This window comes from Trachurus japonicus, chromosome 20 (genome assembly GCF_045865225.1).
Source record: "Trachurus japonicus isolate A0001 chromosome 20, Traja_1.0".
Taxonomy (NCBI): Eukaryota; Metazoa; Chordata; class Actinopteri; order Carangiformes; family Carangidae; genus Trachurus; species Trachurus japonicus.
Genome location: NC_140926.1, coordinates 14,931,247 through 14,950,614, shown reverse-complemented (window position 1 = coordinate 14,950,614; position 19,368 = coordinate 14,931,247). Strand labels below are relative to the sequence as shown.

Here is a 19,368-nt window from a genome sequence, read left to right as displayed (position 1 = left end):
CTCTTTTGATTGGTTCGTGGCGCCGTCAGTCAATCACACTGCAGCTGCTGATGTTTTGCATTCCCATAAGCATCCATCATGTTTTTTTTCTCCTTAGGAGGCTTAAAGAGCGAACCAGCAGAAACTTGTAAATAAAATGCAGAAAGAGATTAAAAAGAAATTTGTTTTATGATTTACTCTTATTTTAATCTTACCACTAATTAATAATTCTCAGGAAAAAGCTGTGCAAATTCAAGTTGCACTAGAAGCCTCTCAAGCACTTCAACACAGGCTTCCTCCTATGTCCCTTATGTTGTAAGACTTTTTTCCATTAAATGTAACGTTATTCTTACTGCGGGGAAATATGCAAAGAAAACTTAAGCTTGTCACAAATCAGATGAAACAATCACCTAAGAAGTTAAGTCAAAAAAGAAACCTCCTCCTTGTCCTAACTCAGCTGTCAAATCATCCTTAAACTGTGAAGAAGTGACTCTATTTATAGACTACATGAAAAGTCTGTTATTCTGGTGTTTGTGAACATTGCTGTCATCTGCACCATGCAAAACACACACACACACACACACACACATTCATACAATAACTCATCATTAAATTCCATTTGAGCTCCTCCTGGGAAATGATGGTACGTCTAATAAACATGTCGGTGGTGAAGAGAGTTGCAGAGTAGTTTGGATGGTTGTGCAGCTCTCTGCAGGATGCAGTCTGTTTCCTGCTCAAACAGATGGGCCTCTACATGTATTCTGCTTTCAACACCCAAACCCTGATCTGAAAGCAAAATAATATGACTAGGAAAACCTACTTTCTCTCTGCTTACTCACCTTTTTAGTTTGAAAAATCAACCCCAGCGCCACTGACCACAGCATTTTAAAAACTGCGACATAATAACAGTATTTTTTTTTTTTTTTTTTAAATAAACAACAACTTCACATCTCATTGCAAATGAATGGAGCTTGTAGTTTACTCACCATTTTATTCACTGTGACATCAGAGATAGTCGATTGTCATTACACGTATTGTTTGAAATCAGAAACACCATTGCTCACATGAGTGGTTAAAACCACAAGACTGATAACTTCCTGTTTTTGTGTAAATATGTTACACATTCATGTCATGGTCAAATAGGTATTATACTTGATCGGATCCGATACTGTTTGTGGAACAGTCAGCCATACATCGGTGAAATAATGCAGCTGTTGAAATGAAGTGTGTTACAATTGTGATGATGATGAAAAAAATATATATTTAGCTGAATAATACAGATCACTATACATACAACTAATTACCCTACCCACTAATTACTTCTGCTTACTCAGAGTAATGAAGTGGTTTGTGAATGCCACCTGCTGGGCTGTTGGTGTAACATACATGCTGTGTCAGTTTTGAACATGCAACATGTCCTTTTCCATCCACTCTGCAACATCGTTATGTCCTTATTTCATTCCATCACTGTTGTTTTTGCCCCAGGGGAATCACAGAGACTGACTGCACTGGCCACAGAGAAAGGAAATGTCCTCCTCAGAAAAAGCAGATGTTCTCATGTTGTTAAAGGGGACTTTAATTCAATACAGTGCACCTGCCTCTGGGCATTAGCCTGATATGCGTCTGAAAGTAAACAGAGGCAGCGTCCAGGGACATAATCACTTGTGTTAAGTATAAACCAGCTGCTGTGGCCAGAGCATATATTAGAGGCAGTAAAAGAGACTTGTAATGTCTACTTGTATATTTTGATAAGAACCATCTCAGTTATAGTGTATTTGACAGGCCTTTACCCCAGCAACTAAAGGTCTCTATATCTTCCAATGTTCCTGGAAGAATAGGAGGATATATGGCAGCAGCAACAGATTTTAGCAGAAAATCAGCTTAGCTAAGAAAATCAATACCAGTTATTTTATGAAAGGTTTGTGATATTCATTTTTATTCGTTGATTCCTTGTATGAATGATTTCTGGGCTGACATTTACACATTGTGACAAGTGTGGCAGTGTGAAAAGAGAGGGATACGGCACACCTTGCTGATGTCATGACTAGAAAAGGTGCATATCATTATAATAATCTTCTTACTCTGCCACTCACAAGACCCAATTCAAATGTTGGAACCAAAAATAATAATAATCACAAAAGTTAAATGGACTCTTTTTTCCTGACATGTTGGTCTGTGATACAATTTGACATTAAAGCAGTATTATCATGGGGAAACAGTCACCATATTACATTTGTCTCTTATTTCACACACAAATATTAAGACATTAGTTACACAACTGGCACTCTTCCAACAACACAACAATACAAAATCATCAGACATTCTTTAAATTGCACAACCAAGCAACATTGTAAACAAATAGACCGACATTTCTAAACTCATTTGATGGGTGAGTCTAGGATTTCTTGATAATCCTGTCGAATGGCCCTGCTCACCCTGTACAGCTTGACTCCTGTTAGGGTGAACACGCTGATCATGATGACCAGGCCTCCGATGACGTCGTAGACGGACGGGATCATCCTCAGAACAATGAGCTGGAGGAACATGGCGACCACGATCTCTAGGTGCTGCACGGTACTAACTAAGGCTGGATGAAACTTGTTTAGAGCATAGTATACTCCGAGGAACGCCACGGTGGAGCAGATACAGATCCCGATTAAATAGCCCCAGGTCTCCGCATCTAGAGGAATGATGGGCTCCTGCATGACAAACATGGTGGAGGCACCCCACACTGTGCCTGTCCAGCCGAAGGTAAAGAGCGCCGTCCACATGCTGACACGCTCCTTGATGGCTCTGTAGACGATCATGGAGAGGGCAGCTGTCAAACCGGCCATCACTGTCATTGTGTAGCCAAAGGCCTCCTTCCAAAAGGTCAGCCTGGACTTCTCCTCATCTGCTACGTTTGGCACCATGACCAGGCACAGACCAAACACGCTTCCCACCACTGTGACCACATCCGTGTAGCCCAGCCTCTCATCCAGGAGCAGGAAGGCCAGCACTGCACTGAAGACTGTGGTAGAGGCACGCCACATGATGGTGCCATTACTGGGTGGTACTATGGCAAAAGAGGTGTAGGCGCAGGTGATGGAAATTACGTTGCAGACGCCGTAGAAGAAGAGACGCAGACGGTAGCCCTTAGGGCCAAAGGGGGCCTCGTGGTAGTAGAAGACAACCAGGATGGACAGCACTTGGATCACAGAGCGAATGAATAGTAGCTCGAGGGAGGGCACCTTGGAGCGGTCGGCTGCTAAACGGGTAATCAGTGCCACACAACCGTGAGCCACCGCGGCCCCAAACAGGGCCATCCAGGTCACCCTGGAGGCCAACACATTCGCCTCGCCAAAGCTAGCCAGCTGGCCTCCAACCCCCTTGTCTCTTTGCACGCTTGGCTGCTGCTTAGGCTGCGTCTCCATGGTTCCAAAGAAAGTCCTGCCGCTTTTACTGTCTGATACCAGTCTCTTCCCCACATTAGCTTCCGCAAAGGCTCCAAAGTCCTCGAAAGACGGCGCGTCGTCGTAGCCTTCATCGCCAGGCTGGGGAAAGTGAGTGGCATATTTCACCGTCACTGTGTCTGGGTGAATCTTAACCCGCTTTTTTGATCCGTACTGGAGGGAGGATGAAGCTCCATCCATGTTTCTTCAGGCGTCAGAGGGAGTAGTCTAAAAAATGAAGTGGAAATCATTTCAGCATAGTAGCACTAAAACATTTGAATACTCACATTTTTCTACTCAGTAAAAATTGATTTTATTTTTCTGCATAACCTGTTTTCCCAGTGTCCATCCTCTACATCCACACACACATATAAAATGCACACGTGCTGTCACACTCACACACACACAAAGCATAGTCTTATCACCCCTATCTCACCCCTTGTTGCTCCTCCTAGCTTCACTCCTGTTGACTTTCTTCTATATATATATATATATATATATTTATATATATATATATATATATATTTATATATATATATATCCCATGCAAGCTCATATAATCCAAGCAGCAAACATTCTGAGGCTGATGCAGTCTGATGGGGATGAAATTACATAACAGGAAACCACAGAGGGGATGATACATGAATGTGGGCCACTTAAGAGATGAATGGAGAGGCACACCATAAATTAGCAGTAGAAAAAAGGTCTGTGTGAAAGGGTTAAATGGTGTTGAGTACTTTGATTGGTTCCTTCAAAATAGATAGCTATATTTCTAATTTATCATCCTCTACAAAGCAAACAATTATGAGATTACAGATTGTCCTTAAAACTGAGGAAATTATGTGTAAAAAACAACAACAATGAAAACTAAAGAGTTAAAAATGAACATCACTGTTCAGCCTGCGAAAGGTTTTTTCAAAATTATTCCTACGATCATTCATCTTTTCCCCCCAATCCCATGGGACATACAGTGACATGAATCAAAACCACAAGGGGGCAGATAGATACTCTTATTCGCCTTCTCTCCTTTTTCATGTTGTTCCTCGTTTTTGACATATAATGCACAATAATATTCACTTGAGCCTTCACAATAACCGACGGCAAATAATGACGGTATAAAAAGAAAGGCGTCAAGAAAACGTTGCATGTACTCAAGAAAGGAAAGCCCATTTAACAATGTCTTAATTAAAAAGATTAAAAAAACAGAAACAAAATCAGTATTTACTGGGAATTTCCTAAAAAATAGGAAATACAAAATGAACAGATGTTCGTTTAGGCTAATCGTGTATTGTGCATTGAAAACCTTTTTAGAAAACCTGGCACATTTTCACAACCTTTACGCCTATTATAGTAGCCTGTTAATTGAGTGCTGTATAGCGTAAAATGTCTTACCGTTTGTTCTTTAAAAAGTTCCTATTGATGCATAAACCCGGGTTTGTGTCATAAGTGGAGATCTCGTTTGATTTCTTGATCCTTACATTTGGTCAACTGCAACTGCCATTTCCCCATCTTCCCCCTCGCATGGAGCGCCTCTCGCCTCTCGCCTCTTCAAGATGCGTGCTGCTTATTTGTTCTCCAGGCTGTGTCGATGGACGCTGCTCCTGCCTCCTCTGCCTCTGTCGCTGATGAAGCTGAAGCGGCTGCTGCTGCTGATGGTGACGATGATGAAGATGATGAAGAAGAAGAAGCTGAAACGGGAGGGGGCAGTTGTGGTGGTGATGGTGATGGGGGGTTTGGGGGGGGAGAGAGAAGCAACTGTCGCTGTCACCGCCAGTGGTTTCTCCTCCCGCTCCTCTTCTCCGAGACTGTTTCCCACCTATAGTCCGCGCTCAAATTCGTCATCTCTCAGAAGGGGAAAGGGATGTGCGTCGGTCTGGCAGTCATCATCACCACCATCATCATCATTGTGTTCATAAGATTATCCATCCACGTTAAATGGAAGATTTGAATCTGCCATCTGCATTAATTATGATGAAATGAAGGGCATAACAGATTGCAATCATGTTCAACATGCACTTCACATGTAAGAAAAGTCATGCCTAAAGGGCGGGGTTTACTCCCTGCTATAAGTCTGATTATTACATATTAATAGATATATGTTGAACTTGAAGATGACTATTTCTTTAATTTTGTGTCACAGCTAAAAGTGATTGGGAAATCCCATAATCCTCTCTCGAATCCTCTCATTTGCACCAAGAAGACTCTCATGAGAGTTTTTCCTGAGAACAGTACTTTCTTTAAATCACTTTCATAAAATGATCTCTTTTGCATAAATGAGGTCAAACATAAAAGTACTGATGTAAAACAACCTCACACAGCAGCGAAAAGGTGGGTGGCATGTGCTGAGTGCAGGTTGACGAAATGTAGACATAAATTTATAGCCACTTCAAGATGGGGGGGAGTTGAAAGCACTAAAATTAGATTGTTCATTCAGTTTACCCCTCAGGCAATGCAACAGGAACCGCAGTTGTAATATAGATCGCACTGCCACAAGCTGCCACTGCCTCTGGAACATGACTGTTTTTTTAATTGGTACACAGGATAGTGATTTGTGATGCTGTGGCAATTAACTCTGTGTCAACATTTACACTCAGCTCTTAGGAGTCAACATAAATCTGACAGCAGGGAATATAGTATAAGGCATATAATTGACCTATTTGGTGTGCAAAATAATAGCAGTGTGTTATTATTTTATCATCTTAGGGTTAGGAAGAATAGTCACATAACATGTTGGTAAAGTGCATAGTTAAGTGCATTTGCCTATAATGAAGGATGGGTGAATAATTATTGGAATATAATTAAACCTCCTGGGTTTGTCATATGGTGTGTTTCACAGTTATCATTATTATCACATTTATTCATATTTAATTCATATTTCCATTCTCGTATACTGTGACTGGGATATTGAAGAATGTATCTAAAGTGTTGTAACATTTTGGGAAATATTCTTATTCGTTTTCCCGCTGGGAATTTGGTGGTACAATTGATACCCCTGCTCATGTCTGCTCATTAAATCTGAATACAGCCGGGAGACAATTAGCTTTAGCTTAGCATAAAGGCTGGGTGAAAGATTAAAGGGCTAGCCTGGCTTTGTCCAAATGATAAGAAATTTCACCTACAGGCTAAGGCAGATACTTTTAACCTTTGTACAGTCTATGTTACTGTTGGTGAGCTTCCATATTCTTTCATATTATCTGCTTGCAATTTTTGTTTTATTTTAGCCGACATTATTTAGCTAACAAAAGCACAATTACATTTTCCACATGTGGCTTTTCAGAATTGACTACTGGGGTGTGTATGAAGCTGTAACTGTTTAAGCGTACACTGTCTGTGCCACAGGAATAAGCTGAGAGAGAAAAACTAAACATAAAAAACCCCCACTATACTCCAAACTGCCTCACAGCTCACTGAACCACAATGCACATTCGGTAGCAATAGTGCAGCATCTTCTCATTTTATATATAGGCTAATTGTGACATAAGTAATTCATGGAGGTTCATTTATGATTTTCTTGATGGAAAAACTCTGAGTGATGAAGAGGAGAAATAGAGAGTTTTTCATAATCTCACTTAACAGGGGAGTGAATCTGCTCTATTCACTATCTCAAGGGAGATGACAACACGTTATGCTCTCATAATCCAAAGCGCCACTGGCAGATGCTATCAGTTGTATAGTCAACTATAAAAAGTAAGATATGTACAATAGGCTGTAGCTTATATCCCATGTCTAATCTTACAACATATTGTAACTAAGCAAATGCAAGTTAATGTGTGGATGAGAACAATTCAAAACAGACATCAATACTGAAGGTGACTATAGAAGGTCAAATTCTAGTAAATTTGTTACTGTAATGTGCCAAGTTTTAATGCAATGTCTTTGCACAACAGGTTGATATTAGGACAATAAAAATTTGTAGCTGATGTTTTTAATAATTTGTGTAAGCATGCACTATAACAACACTCCATTTGCACTGTTAATCAGTGGGGGAAATCATGTGTAAACTTTGTAGCTACATTTGCTGTGACGAATCAAACTCACAAATATTTGGAGGTTGACAAAAGCAACACCAATACAATTATTTCACCTTGGAAATAAAAGTTTAGCTCGACTGCCTTATCTAATTAATTCTGTTTCAAAGCCAGCAGATAAGAAAGGGCATTTCACGACGAAGTACATACTCTGCACTTTTGCTTAGTTGACATTTCATGTGTTTTCATTTATGTGTCTGTAAGCCCTTTTTTAGATATTCCACAGGCTAAAGGCCGTTGCAGCTATAGTTACTCAAAAGCACACAAGCTGTAATTGCCTACCTGGCTCTGCAACCATTGCATCATATATCCCTCACTCTTTTCTTCTTTCTTCTTTTCTCCTGAAAATGAAATTCTGTGCTACCCCCGTTGGTTTGTTGATTAGCGTATTTGGGGGGGAAAATGAAAGCCTTGAGGTATTGATCAGTTTTGGTTTTCTTACCTCTACCAATATGACCACTCTAAAAAGCTGTCACAATGGACATGCGGCTCATTTATCTTCTGTCTGGGGCTTGGGCCACCTGTCACTGATTAAGCAGTTATATCTGCCTTTTATTGGCTGGAGTGATGAAAACAACAAACTTCCATCCCTTCTATTGGTCGACTGACTGACAGGCTTACACAGAAATTTTAAGGACTGGTGAAGAAGGTTAGAGCAGGCTTGTCACCGACATAGAGCAAATAAAGATAGTCCAATAGGCAATTTGTGAGTGGGAAGAGAATAGATGGGGATTCTTGTTTCTTTCACCTCAAGGTCTCAGACTACCACAGTGAATATGATCAAGCATGTCTGGCATTCTGCTCTGAGCAAGACCAGTGTGCATGCATAATTGAATTCATATTTTGTAGCTTGTTCTCTGCTTCACAGAGGTAAATTCCTCTGGATGGACACTGAATAAATCAAGGATTATTCATGGAAAGCTGAAGGCCGTTAGATTTGAATTTTATCTGAGAGGACACACAGTCAGTGTTTAGCCAGCTGCCAAAGACCAGGCTAAACTGTGTGCAGCATGATATTACCTGCAGCCATTGCCCTGACACTACCATCATCCCAACTGGCAAGCTATAGCACTTGTTTTCTGTGTATTTGCTGAATCCAAAATCAAACAGTGCCTCATACTTCCATGAATCATAAATAGGCCAACTCAGAAGTTTGCTCTATATCAAAACTCTTTAATTATGTATGACTATCAGAGGATTCCTACTTTCCTGAAGGGGGGGCTTCCTTTCTTGTTTAGAAATTCTCTCTTGTTTTGACCTAAAAAGCAAACGAGGATACAAAACAATTGATCCCTTCTCTCATTTCAAAAGGAGTACAGATGTATCAAGCTCGCAAGGTGTGTAATCATAGATCAGACAATGTCATGCGGATCATAACTTTGTTTCCTTTCAGTTTTTAGACTTTTAGAAACCCTAACCCCATTTTTAGAACAGCTATGTGAGGCAAATCTAAATCGGCATGCTAATATGACAAGACTAACAGGTTGATGTTCAAAATGTTACATTACATAGCACATGTATTCAGTTCTAAACCATTCAATAGTTGGATTTGGATCAAAGTGGTGGAGTGCCTGGCCACTGCTAGCATGGCTAGGACATACAGTATCTCCAGTAACACTGAATAGAAAAATCTGATGAATATTGTCATAAGGATTTAAATGACAATAGTTAGGTAAATACTGTACCTTTGAAGCTGTAATCTCTGACAAATCAATGACTCTTTAATCAATCAGACACCACCAAAGTCAATTGAATGATAAAAAGATAGGCTCCTTTATTTAAATTAAATGCAATCATCATGTTCACATAGGCTATATGAGTAATTATCTATTTTACACCTACCCAAGAAATTAGCTAGCAGACTGTGGCAATCTTATTATTAGGAGACAGCATCCTATCCACACTACCAATAAAACTTACAGCCACTGTAGCGAATGAGAAGTTTCAACACATTATTTTTCCCTCACTGTGATATTATCAGTTCATCAGAGCAGCCGAGGCCGAGTATAATTGGATCCTGAAGCTGCAGCAGCAGCTGCTAATTTTCTTTCCAGCAGATGTACATTTTCTTTCTTTCTTTCTTTCTTTCTTTCTTTCTTTCTTTCTTTCTTTCTTTCTTTCTTTCTTTCTTTCTTTCTTTCTTTCAGCAAGCTCACTCCATAACTCAGTAGTTAGTAAAGCTTATGAATATCCTTCTGAAAGAATTTTGAATTGCGGCACCATTTGGGAGGATTTTGATGCAAACTATTATTACTCCCAGTAAGCTTATTATGAGTTTGATTAGCTTGTATGAGTGTGAGTAGCAGATGCGTTACTTTAAAATGGGCCTTATTTAGTTTCTGTGACTGACCTGACGAAACTTGTCATTTACAGTAATAGCTGCTAGTGTCAAAGTTTTAAACATTATTTGTGACATTTTGCAATTCTTTTGCAGGCAGTTTCCTGTATATAATTTCCCAAATATGTAATGTATATTTCCATGTTGCCTAGGCCCTATAGTGCATACCTACACTGAAATGACTGGTAGCATAATGTCCCCTAGTCTTCTAATGTGGTTATCTTAACAACATTAGCTAGGTTAGCCGTAAGCTACTAGAAATCATCTGGCTGCAAGATAGTATAACCCAGACAATTAACATTATAGTAGGATAGTATAGGCTACCTACTGAAAGATTATTTTAGTATACATATTTAAATACTTAGCAAGGCCTACATGCTCTCTCTATAGGCTAAGCTATATTTTGTACTGTACATGTATGCTACAATTCATAGTTAGCTGGCTGGTGTGAATTGTGAATGTAAATAGGATAGGCTACTGTGCAGGATCTAATATAGGCCACAGCAAGTAGCTACACAGTTTTTCTTTCGGGAAATTCCTGTGCATACCAAATAGAAATTTTACATTTTCCACCTGTTCATATGATACCAGGGAACACGTAGCCTAACCAATCTTAATAAATTGCCCACCAGTCACCCTGATGCTTCTTCAGAAACTATTTTATATTAGTGAGAATGAGAATGGCCCTTAACAGCAGCCTCGGGGAATGCTTTAAACAAACTACATTGCTGTTAATAAACTCTCCACCTGTCATCCTTACTACACAACTTTCATCCTGTGGGAAGCTTTAGGGATTATTTCACTGGCATGTTCAGGATTAATTGTGCACCTGCAAATGGCTTTAAATTATACAGTGTTTTAACAAGATGTTATGTATGGGATCTAATCCAATGCACCAGAGAGTAGTAACTAGACAAAGAGAACATGCTTTGAAATGTGGACATTGGATAAATGCTTTCTCATCACTGAGAGTGGAAATGAATCTGAGCAGGTGTAGCCTAGCGCATTCCTTTCAACACCTTCAACACTTTCTTTTTTGAGATTCGTGTTGAAAGGGGTCTGCTTGGTTGTCTGGCTCACTGACGCTTTGAAGAAAGGTAGACAAGTCTGAAATGACAGTGAGCCGTGTCGTCTGTTGTTTGAAAAAGCTTCATATGAGTAGATACAAGTGGATGAGACATCTTCAGGTTTCACCATGGATAGACAGTGAAACCAAGTCAAGCAAATGATTGAGTAACTCTGGGTCATGCTTGTTCAACGGGATACAATCTCCCTTGCAATACTGGAGAAATAGGCTATTAGGCTGGAATGAAATCAGATCCATCACAAAAACCTACCATATCTGAGAGAAAATACAGTATGTCCTTACAGTACATACACTGCACTACAAATAAAATCTCCTCCTCTTCTCCATCTTAAAATATCATCAGAAAGACCATCTGGAACAGAAACATCCAGTTTTTGCCCCAGGTGGTTTAACCTTCCTGCAATCTGTGATTAAGACATGGCCATTCCTGGTTTTGATTAGCCTGTGCCTCAACCCCGACTGATTTGTGCCACCGACTGGCCCGTAAGGCCTGATACGCTGATCCATAATGCATGTGCCTCTTTAGACTAGACGCTTCCTCTCATCACAATGTCCTTTTCTTTGCATCCATCTGCCCATTAAAAATATGATGTGTCCTATGATCCCAATTCAAAAGTAAATGTTCTGCTCAATTCATCAGAGTTGCAATTATGCAAATATGTTAATGGATCATTATGCAGCCATGGCCACTGTTTTGTCAAATGTCCTGTCTGTCGTCTGGCATAGTGTAAAGCTACATAGTGAGATTTAAGGATTGTAGACAGTATGAGAACTCAGTAGGTAGCTCTGCTGTGTTTATTGTCATCTCAGTGCAGCCGCACATGCGAAAGTATGTCCCAAAGTCAAGATGCATTCATCACGCTGCTATGGAGAGCTCGAAACGAGACTCCAGTGAAATCATGAGGTGCAAAACGAACCAAACTGTGACTGAATTAATCACACTCACTGTGTGAGAGAGCACTACATGCCGTAGTTGCTGTAGAAACACACAACAATAACAACACTGATCAAAGTGTTTTCTGAGAGTAAGTGCAGCAGCAGAGGCTGCAGTGTGATGCTGTAAATCAGTATGGTGTAACTCGCACCTGCAGTTAAAACTAAATGCATCTACATCAATAGTGGTATTGATCATGAGGTCAGCAGCAGTCAGCTCAAGAAATGGTATCTGAATCCAATATGTTAATCAGATGCCAGTATAACAACTACAGATTCATGGTGAGATCCAATCCTCAAGAATGGGAATTTCTTGTGCTTATTTTTAAGCAGGAAAGTAAAAAATCAGTGGCTCCTGAAATTCAATGACTGATTAATCAGTAATGAAGACAATGTCAGCAATCCCAATCCATTTAGCCACTCTTCGCTTTCTCATTCTAAACATTGTTTCATTAGAACGTTTTAGGCCTTCATATTCATCGTATAACTTTGGTGTCTTCACTTGGGAATCAAAAATACTGTGAGATTGTTGTGAATGAAATGCAAACACATTTGATGAGAACATTTCACCTACCCGGCAGCAGCAAGCTCTGTAGTCACAAATACTGTGATTAATAGTTTGAACCAAACTATTTCTGCCTGGCTGCTAAAGGTGCAAGAGACTGAGGCAAAGCGTTGTGAATTTGTTTAAAACTCACTGATACAACACACAGAGATGAGACAGTATCACAATACTACAGCCCTTGTAAAAAGTCATTAAAGAGCAAAATGGATCGATAGGATATTCTGTTTTACACATCATCCGCCTCTTACAAATTCCACTGAGGCGTGCACCTTCACTGTGAGTGCCTAAATGAAATCAATCTCAAACAACAGCAAATGGATATCAGATTGACTGCAGCAGCTTTGAATAAATGTGTCCTTCAAAGTCATTCGTGGTCTGCTACGAAACAAGCTGCCCAGGTACCGGATGCATTTATCACACTCAGTACCTGATGTGGCTCCCACTTGAATAGCAGAGAGAGAAGAGGAAAGATGGGGGATGTTATGACTTTGTGATGACTCCTCTTCCAAAACTGACTCATTGGTGCCATGACAGCATGTGAAACGAGACAATAATTAGGATGTCATCTGTGGTCAGATTATCAGAGGATCATGTTGATCCATTATTTGATAGAGAATAGATCATTCTAACAGTGTTGTCTGAAGACAGATGGGTGGGAGTGAGGAAGGTCAGGGAACATGGTGATTTATTAGGGAGATTATAGATTCACTAGAGCCCCCACAAGTGAAACAGAGCATCCATTCCATCCACTCTCACGGGTATTGCCAGTCCATAAAATGAGAATATATGATGCAGGCCAGGGTTTGAATACACATTGTTTTATGAGGATAGGCCCAGTTCGAGAGTAAAACTTGTTGATGTTCGATGATGTTTTTTTTTTTTTTTTACTACCAATTGCTTCATCCTGGGCCAACCCATATAGGTCCTGTGTGTGCATTCTCTGGCCAAGCCCACAGAAAATACAAATGGAGCCCAAAGGGCAATATGCACATGGGCTAACCCACATAGGGCCAGAAATTATAACTGTAAATATGAACCTTACAGTGTTATGATGGGGGAAAAAAAGTCTGAATGACTGACCAACCCACAGACAGACTGATATAGTCATCCATATAGAGTCAAATCACTAGCCCAGTTTAAATCGCATACCTGGGCTAACTCCTCACTCTGAGTGACGTTCTGTCATTACCATGATGATGGACACTGGAGGTTATTTCCCACATGCACCAATCCAGCTGCACAATATTGGTATCAACTCTCAGCTGAAAATGCTTCCCAATAAATGGGATATTTAACCCATTTGAGTAATATATTAAAAAAAAAAATACAGTTACAGTGTCCAGATATTTGAGAAATGACAGAACCTTTAAAGACTGAAAATGCACTCGTGGAATATGTTTAAAGATTTAAAGTTTAAAGTCAGAGCCGATGGGTTTGAGATGATAGTACAACTAACAGATTAGTACCAGAGTGATCATTTAAATGTGTAAGTCAGAATGAGACAAACTCCTTCACTATTAGCTCCTTTTTCACAGGCTATTTGTCTTTCTGGAAGCAGCAGTGAGAAGGCTGTGGCATGTAATTTCCTTATTACCCTGACTACACACAGATTCAGCTTTTAAATTCAGTAAGACTGCTTGTATTTTCCATTATGCACTCCTTGAAATGCCCGTCATCATGTTTTCTCAGCGTATTAGTGCATGAGACGGGACAGTTTGTTTGATTTTTGGCTGAAGGGAACATTTCCATCAAACACTTATTGTTGTTAGATACCACAGAATATTGATTCATGCAGCCAGGTCACCCCATTACATTTATCTCCGCAAAACACAGTTTCCATGACATAAAACCCGTTGCTAAGACAATTTTGCATTTGTGCTGAAAAGGTTGACAAGATCCAGATAATGCGCGAGAGAAGATGAGGTGAAGGATGTGGGATAATAAAGCCAGGATAAACAGCAACGTTTCAATCAGGCATAGAAGGAGCATAAAACATCTGCTATGTCTGGGATGTTGATATCTTAACACAGTGTAATAACATGAAGCCACAAATGTCACCACTAAGTCAAATTATTACACCGCTATGCACTGATGCATTTCAATCGGCGTATAATGTCATGAGAGGGAGGATATAAATCATACTGAGCTTCAAGACTAATAAAGAGAAAGAGAATAGCAGAGCTTGCATATATAACACAAGAAAGTTTTAGCATGTAGAAGAGCACATCTGCCAGTTGCCCTGTATTTTAATGGGACTATAAATAGGTGAGTTTTTGAGAATCTCAACATCTCACGTAATTGATTCCTTCCTACCTGTCCTGGGAATTTGTCAAGTGAATGCAAAACTGCAGTTAGACATAGAGGTGTCACTGGGAAAAGTTCGCCGGTGTCTGTGCAATACACGAGTCTCAATAAATTGACACCGGAGTCCTCCAGTAAAAGCATTTTTTTCTCCCACAGGCTTACTAACTGTCACCCAAGAGCCACCACGAGCCCAATGAAATGTGTCACTTTTCCCAAACCTCTGCCAGCAGAGCCAGAAGAAAACCTCATCAAGCTGCAGAGCGAGTTACAGCCCTTATTGACTAGATATACCTCTCCCAGTGGCTATTATCTTTACTGCCTTGTTACCAGATGGAGCCGGTCAGCATTGGCACACAAAACAACCTCATAGACCTCCTTTGTGTGAACAGATGGGCCATGAGTAGATGGGTGATATCACATGGAGTGAAGATGCACAGATTACAGAGGGGGGAGGCAGTTTGCTGACCATGTGCGGCAAGGCAGTAGATACAATGGCAGAGGGAGAAAATTGACGCTGGCCAATTACCTGCTTAGAAAAGGGTTGATATGATCAGGTCAGGTGCACATCCAAAATAACACCTTTAGACTGGCTGTCATTAACCTGTCATTAAACTGACTCTTGTGGTAGAAACTGTACAATTAGGCTAAATTAGGTGGTTCTCCGCTTCAATGTATCGTTTATGTTCAAATCAATAGGTTAATCATAGCCAGAATTCTAACATTTGTTTGAACATTTCTGATATCTAACAACCAATACCCCTCCACAAACTCCTATTGCCAACAAACAATGGATAGTAACAATAGAAAATGATGTAAAATACAACTTTAATGCTATTATAGACCCACAAGACCTTTAGGATTAGGGTTTTCATATGTACAATAGCCCAGGCTTCAGGTGGGGAGCAGGTTTCCTTGTTTTATGACTCTATTGAGAATTTATGAAGCCATTACTCATTGCTACTGAGCTATGGGGTCTGTATTTGATTACTTAATCCCTGCTGAAACTAATGGCTTTACACCAGCATGCTAAAATGTCTGGTCCAGATAACCAATAATTCCCGTATTATATCGAGAAGCCCTCTAAAATTATGGAGGGAACAGGCAGGAAGATATATTATTGTGGGAAGTGAAATATTGTTGTCTATTTGACAGCAGAAAATATAATGATAGGAGTATACAGTTGATTGGTTGCTCAATTGCTGAGTCTGTCAACCACTCCACAGCACAGGAGACTGAAATATCTTAACCATTGGATGGATTGCAATGGAACTATATCCATGGTACCCTGAAGATGTAGGCTATTTAAAACGATTCCCTGACATTTCCTGTAGCAGCAACAGCAAGTCAAAGTTTTCACTTTTGGTGCAGATGTTCCCTGACAGGAAAAATACTGCGTTCTATGACCCAATACCTGCTTAGTGGCAATTAGCACTTGCTAGCATTAACATTAGCACAAAACACCTCTTTGCCTTAATAGCTGCAACCTTATAAAGCTGCAAGCTGTAAACTGCTGTTTCAAGAATCAGACACTCTGTTCACAAATGATCCTCTATTATCACTAGTTCCTCCTTAATGGCACAAAAATATCCTGGTAAAGTAAAGAACAAAGAGAAGCACTGAGGTAACAGAGATGGAGTAAGAAATTACTGTTATTCACATGAGTATCTAGATAGATTTACATGTAGCATAAAATTGTGCAAGTCATCATCCCCAGTGTTTCAATTGATTTGTTGGTGCAGCCAGTGATTCCTGTCCTTATTAAATAAACCAGGGATGAGACATATTCCCTGCAGCACAATATTAACTGTGAGCAGGTGTTCATGACTTACGTCCTCTGTACTGTTCCGACCTTTTCTGACCTTTCTTTAAGGTTAAATTGCCTCGTCATTTACCTTTGGATCAAGACTTTTGAAGTTAAAACTTTTAAAGTTACTGACATGCCGGTTATTTGAAGAGGTTTCTCGGCACAGGATCGTCTCTGGATCTGAACATGTGAGTTTCTTCTACTCAGTCGCATAAAATCTGCCACAGATCACAGATAGTGCCAGAGCACTATCTGCCTAACACCACTATCACTGGGAAAGTGATTTTTCTTTCTTTCAAAAAAAAAATATGCATGGATGCACAGGAAGAAGTAGTTAAGGGACCTTGACACTAACAGAAGGAATACTCAACAAGAAGCATTGTTTTCCAAGTCACTGTTGGATTCAGCACCACAGCGGCTACTGTTTGAGAGAGGATTTGTAGATTTATGTGACACTTTTTATCCAAAATGGCCTCATTAGAGAGGATTCTTCCTTGGCAGAGACATTTCTCCTCATGCTGACTCGCAACACAAAGAAATGTTGGGCTTTACTAAAGAGGCTTTTCAAGTACTGCCTGCCCTCATTTCAGGCAGACCTCCTTTTGGTATCACGAAGCGACCTGAGAACATGTTCAATAGAGACAGATCTACGCCCCACCAACTGCTATCATCCTGTTTTTCTATCTCGTATTCAGACTCTTCTTTCCCTCTCTCTGGGTTTGGCCTGGGGGATCCTATTTATGCGACCAGGCAGCTGTCAACAGGACGGCCTGGCAGACTGCAGCGTGGAGTGCTATTTGTGGGACTCCACAGAATACAAAAAAATGAGTCAAGCCACATACTGAACAGCGTGGACACACTGGATGTGTTATCAGGTCACACTGCTGTATTTTGCTTTCATGCAGAAGCCACCTTGTCCCTCTGAAGATATTAGCCGTCCAATTTTCATTTCATTTCATCTAATTTATAAAATCTTCTGTTGCGCCCCTTGGCTTTCTGTTTGACTAATATCAAAGACATAATGAGAAATAAATGGGTGTATGTGTGTGTCGATGTGTGCAGTAATGTGCTCGTGAGAGAGAGACAGGGATAGCGAGGAAAGGAAAAGGGAGGGAGAGGGAGAGAGGGAGCAAAAGGAGGAGTCAGAGAGAGGAGAGGGAGAACTCATAGTCACGACAAAATGAGGCATGAGTCATGTTGAGATGTGACGTACATGTATATGGATGGGTCAGGTAAGCAGCACCCGTGTTACAGAACCACAGAGCCCGAGGCTGAGAGAGGAGAACATGCAACATTATCCGAACGATAAAAAAAGAGGTGAGAGTCGTGGATCGATAACCACAGTAACTCTCCTGTGTCCTGTCATTTTTATGGAGCGTTTGATGTGGCATTATCTCCCCTCAGAAGAATTTATTTGAACTTACTCAAAGTATTTACTAAGTCAGCGACTCAGCGCAGACTTACTTTCTGCAAGAGAAGCTGTTTAGTTTGCAGTGAATCTTTAGTGCAACTCTATTTTTTCCAAAGCAAATTTAAGACTGGCGTTAAAAGCAATGGTTACAAGTTTATATAACCTACAAAACAACATTATTGTAAAACAAAATGTACACCTATATATTGTAGGCTATATCATGCAATATTGTATATCATACAATATATGGCCAAAAGTATGTGGTCATGGCTCGTTTGAGTCACTTGTGATGAACCAATAGAGAATTCCTCTGACTGTGCAGCTCCTCTCAGCTCTGTGGAGCATTTTAGCATCTTTCAGTTCATCGTCATTTGGTTCCACAGCCCATAAATTCACCGTTTTGGCTCATTCACATCCCTCTCATCAGCCTTAGCAGCTGCAGCAGTTGTTTTTTAGAGAGAAAAAAAGCTTTGGTAAAGCCCACTGCACACATGCACACTACTGGCAGCATATGGTAGAAACACAAAGTTAGAGGCAAACTAATGAAGATAATGAAGCATTTAGGAGCAACAGAGAGAGAAAAAACAATGTCTCCAGAACCAGGTTTCCAAAAGTTGTAGAAATCCTTCTCAAAACATGCAACAGCACATTGTAGATAAGGTGTGCTGTGCGTACTTTTGGCCATGAAGTGAAAACATCATCTGAAATATTTCTTTACAGAATAAATGTTCTGTAAACCCCAGAGTGCCACCTCCACTCTGCCAAGATTTTTTTTTTTCCAAATTTCAATACATTTTCTTTCATCTTTGCCTCATATGAACGGGGATTAAGGAGAAAAGCCACAGAGGTAGAATAAGTGAAAATGAACAAAGAAGCGAGATTTTGAATATCGCTGACTCATGCTCTGGGTTTAATGTACTGGATCACAGGCTAAGAACTAAGCAGCTTATAACACCGTGTTCCTCCGTGGACCAATAATTGTGTGTTTAAATTCTCAGCAGGATCTTCTCCTATCGATCAAACACTGATGGATCCGAGTAACATTTACTCATATACACTCACATTTACAACTCTGGAAATGGGACATAGTTTCTCTTGATTGCTTTTATTATTTTTGCTGTGGATATTATATCTGGGAAAATGTTGCTATTTCTTCCTGCATCTGAAAACTGCTCTGAAAATGTCAGAGTCTGTGTAAAATGCATTGTGTTGCACAGCATTCGAAAACCAGGAAATATCCGCATATTGTTTGATGCATCAGATAAAAAAAAGAAGAGGATGAGGAGTAGGAGATGACACATGAAATGAAATATTAAAAGAGAATAAATGATTAAAAATAACAAGAAAACATTGGATTGTTATCTCTGTTATTTGGTTTAGCTATCAAACCGCATGTTTACCTTTCATGTTTCAGACATTTCTTCGCTGTTTGTGCCTTTGATATTTGCAGTGTGCGTCTGCTGTCACTGTCCATGTTTGCATGTGTGT

The 19,368-nt window shown here is 40.1% G+C and overlaps 1 protein-coding gene across 2 annotated transcripts; it reads right to left on the bottom strand.

Annotated features, from left to right (window-relative positions):
- Nucleotides 1-1,886: 1,886 nt before the first annotated feature.
- slc35g2b (solute carrier family 35 member G2b) lies at nt 1,887-5,307 on the bottom strand. Of its 2 annotated transcripts, none has more exons than XM_085763342.1 (2): nt 4,803-5,307; nt 1,887-3,638 (listed from the first exon to the last, which is right to left on the bottom strand). In XM_085763342.1, exon 2 carries the CDS (start codon nt 3,609-3,611, stop codon nt 2,358-2,360), a length of 1,254 nt encoding a protein of 417 aa, XP_085619468.1. In that variant the 5' UTR covers nt 3,612-3,638; nt 4,803-5,307; the 3' UTR covers nt 1,887-2,357. The 2 variants fall into 2 exon arrangements, with proteins under 2 accessions (XP_085619468.1, XP_085619469.1); XM_085763343.1 differs by having other exon boundaries at nt 4,889-5,065.
- Nucleotides 5,308-19,368: the final 14,061 nt, after the last annotated feature.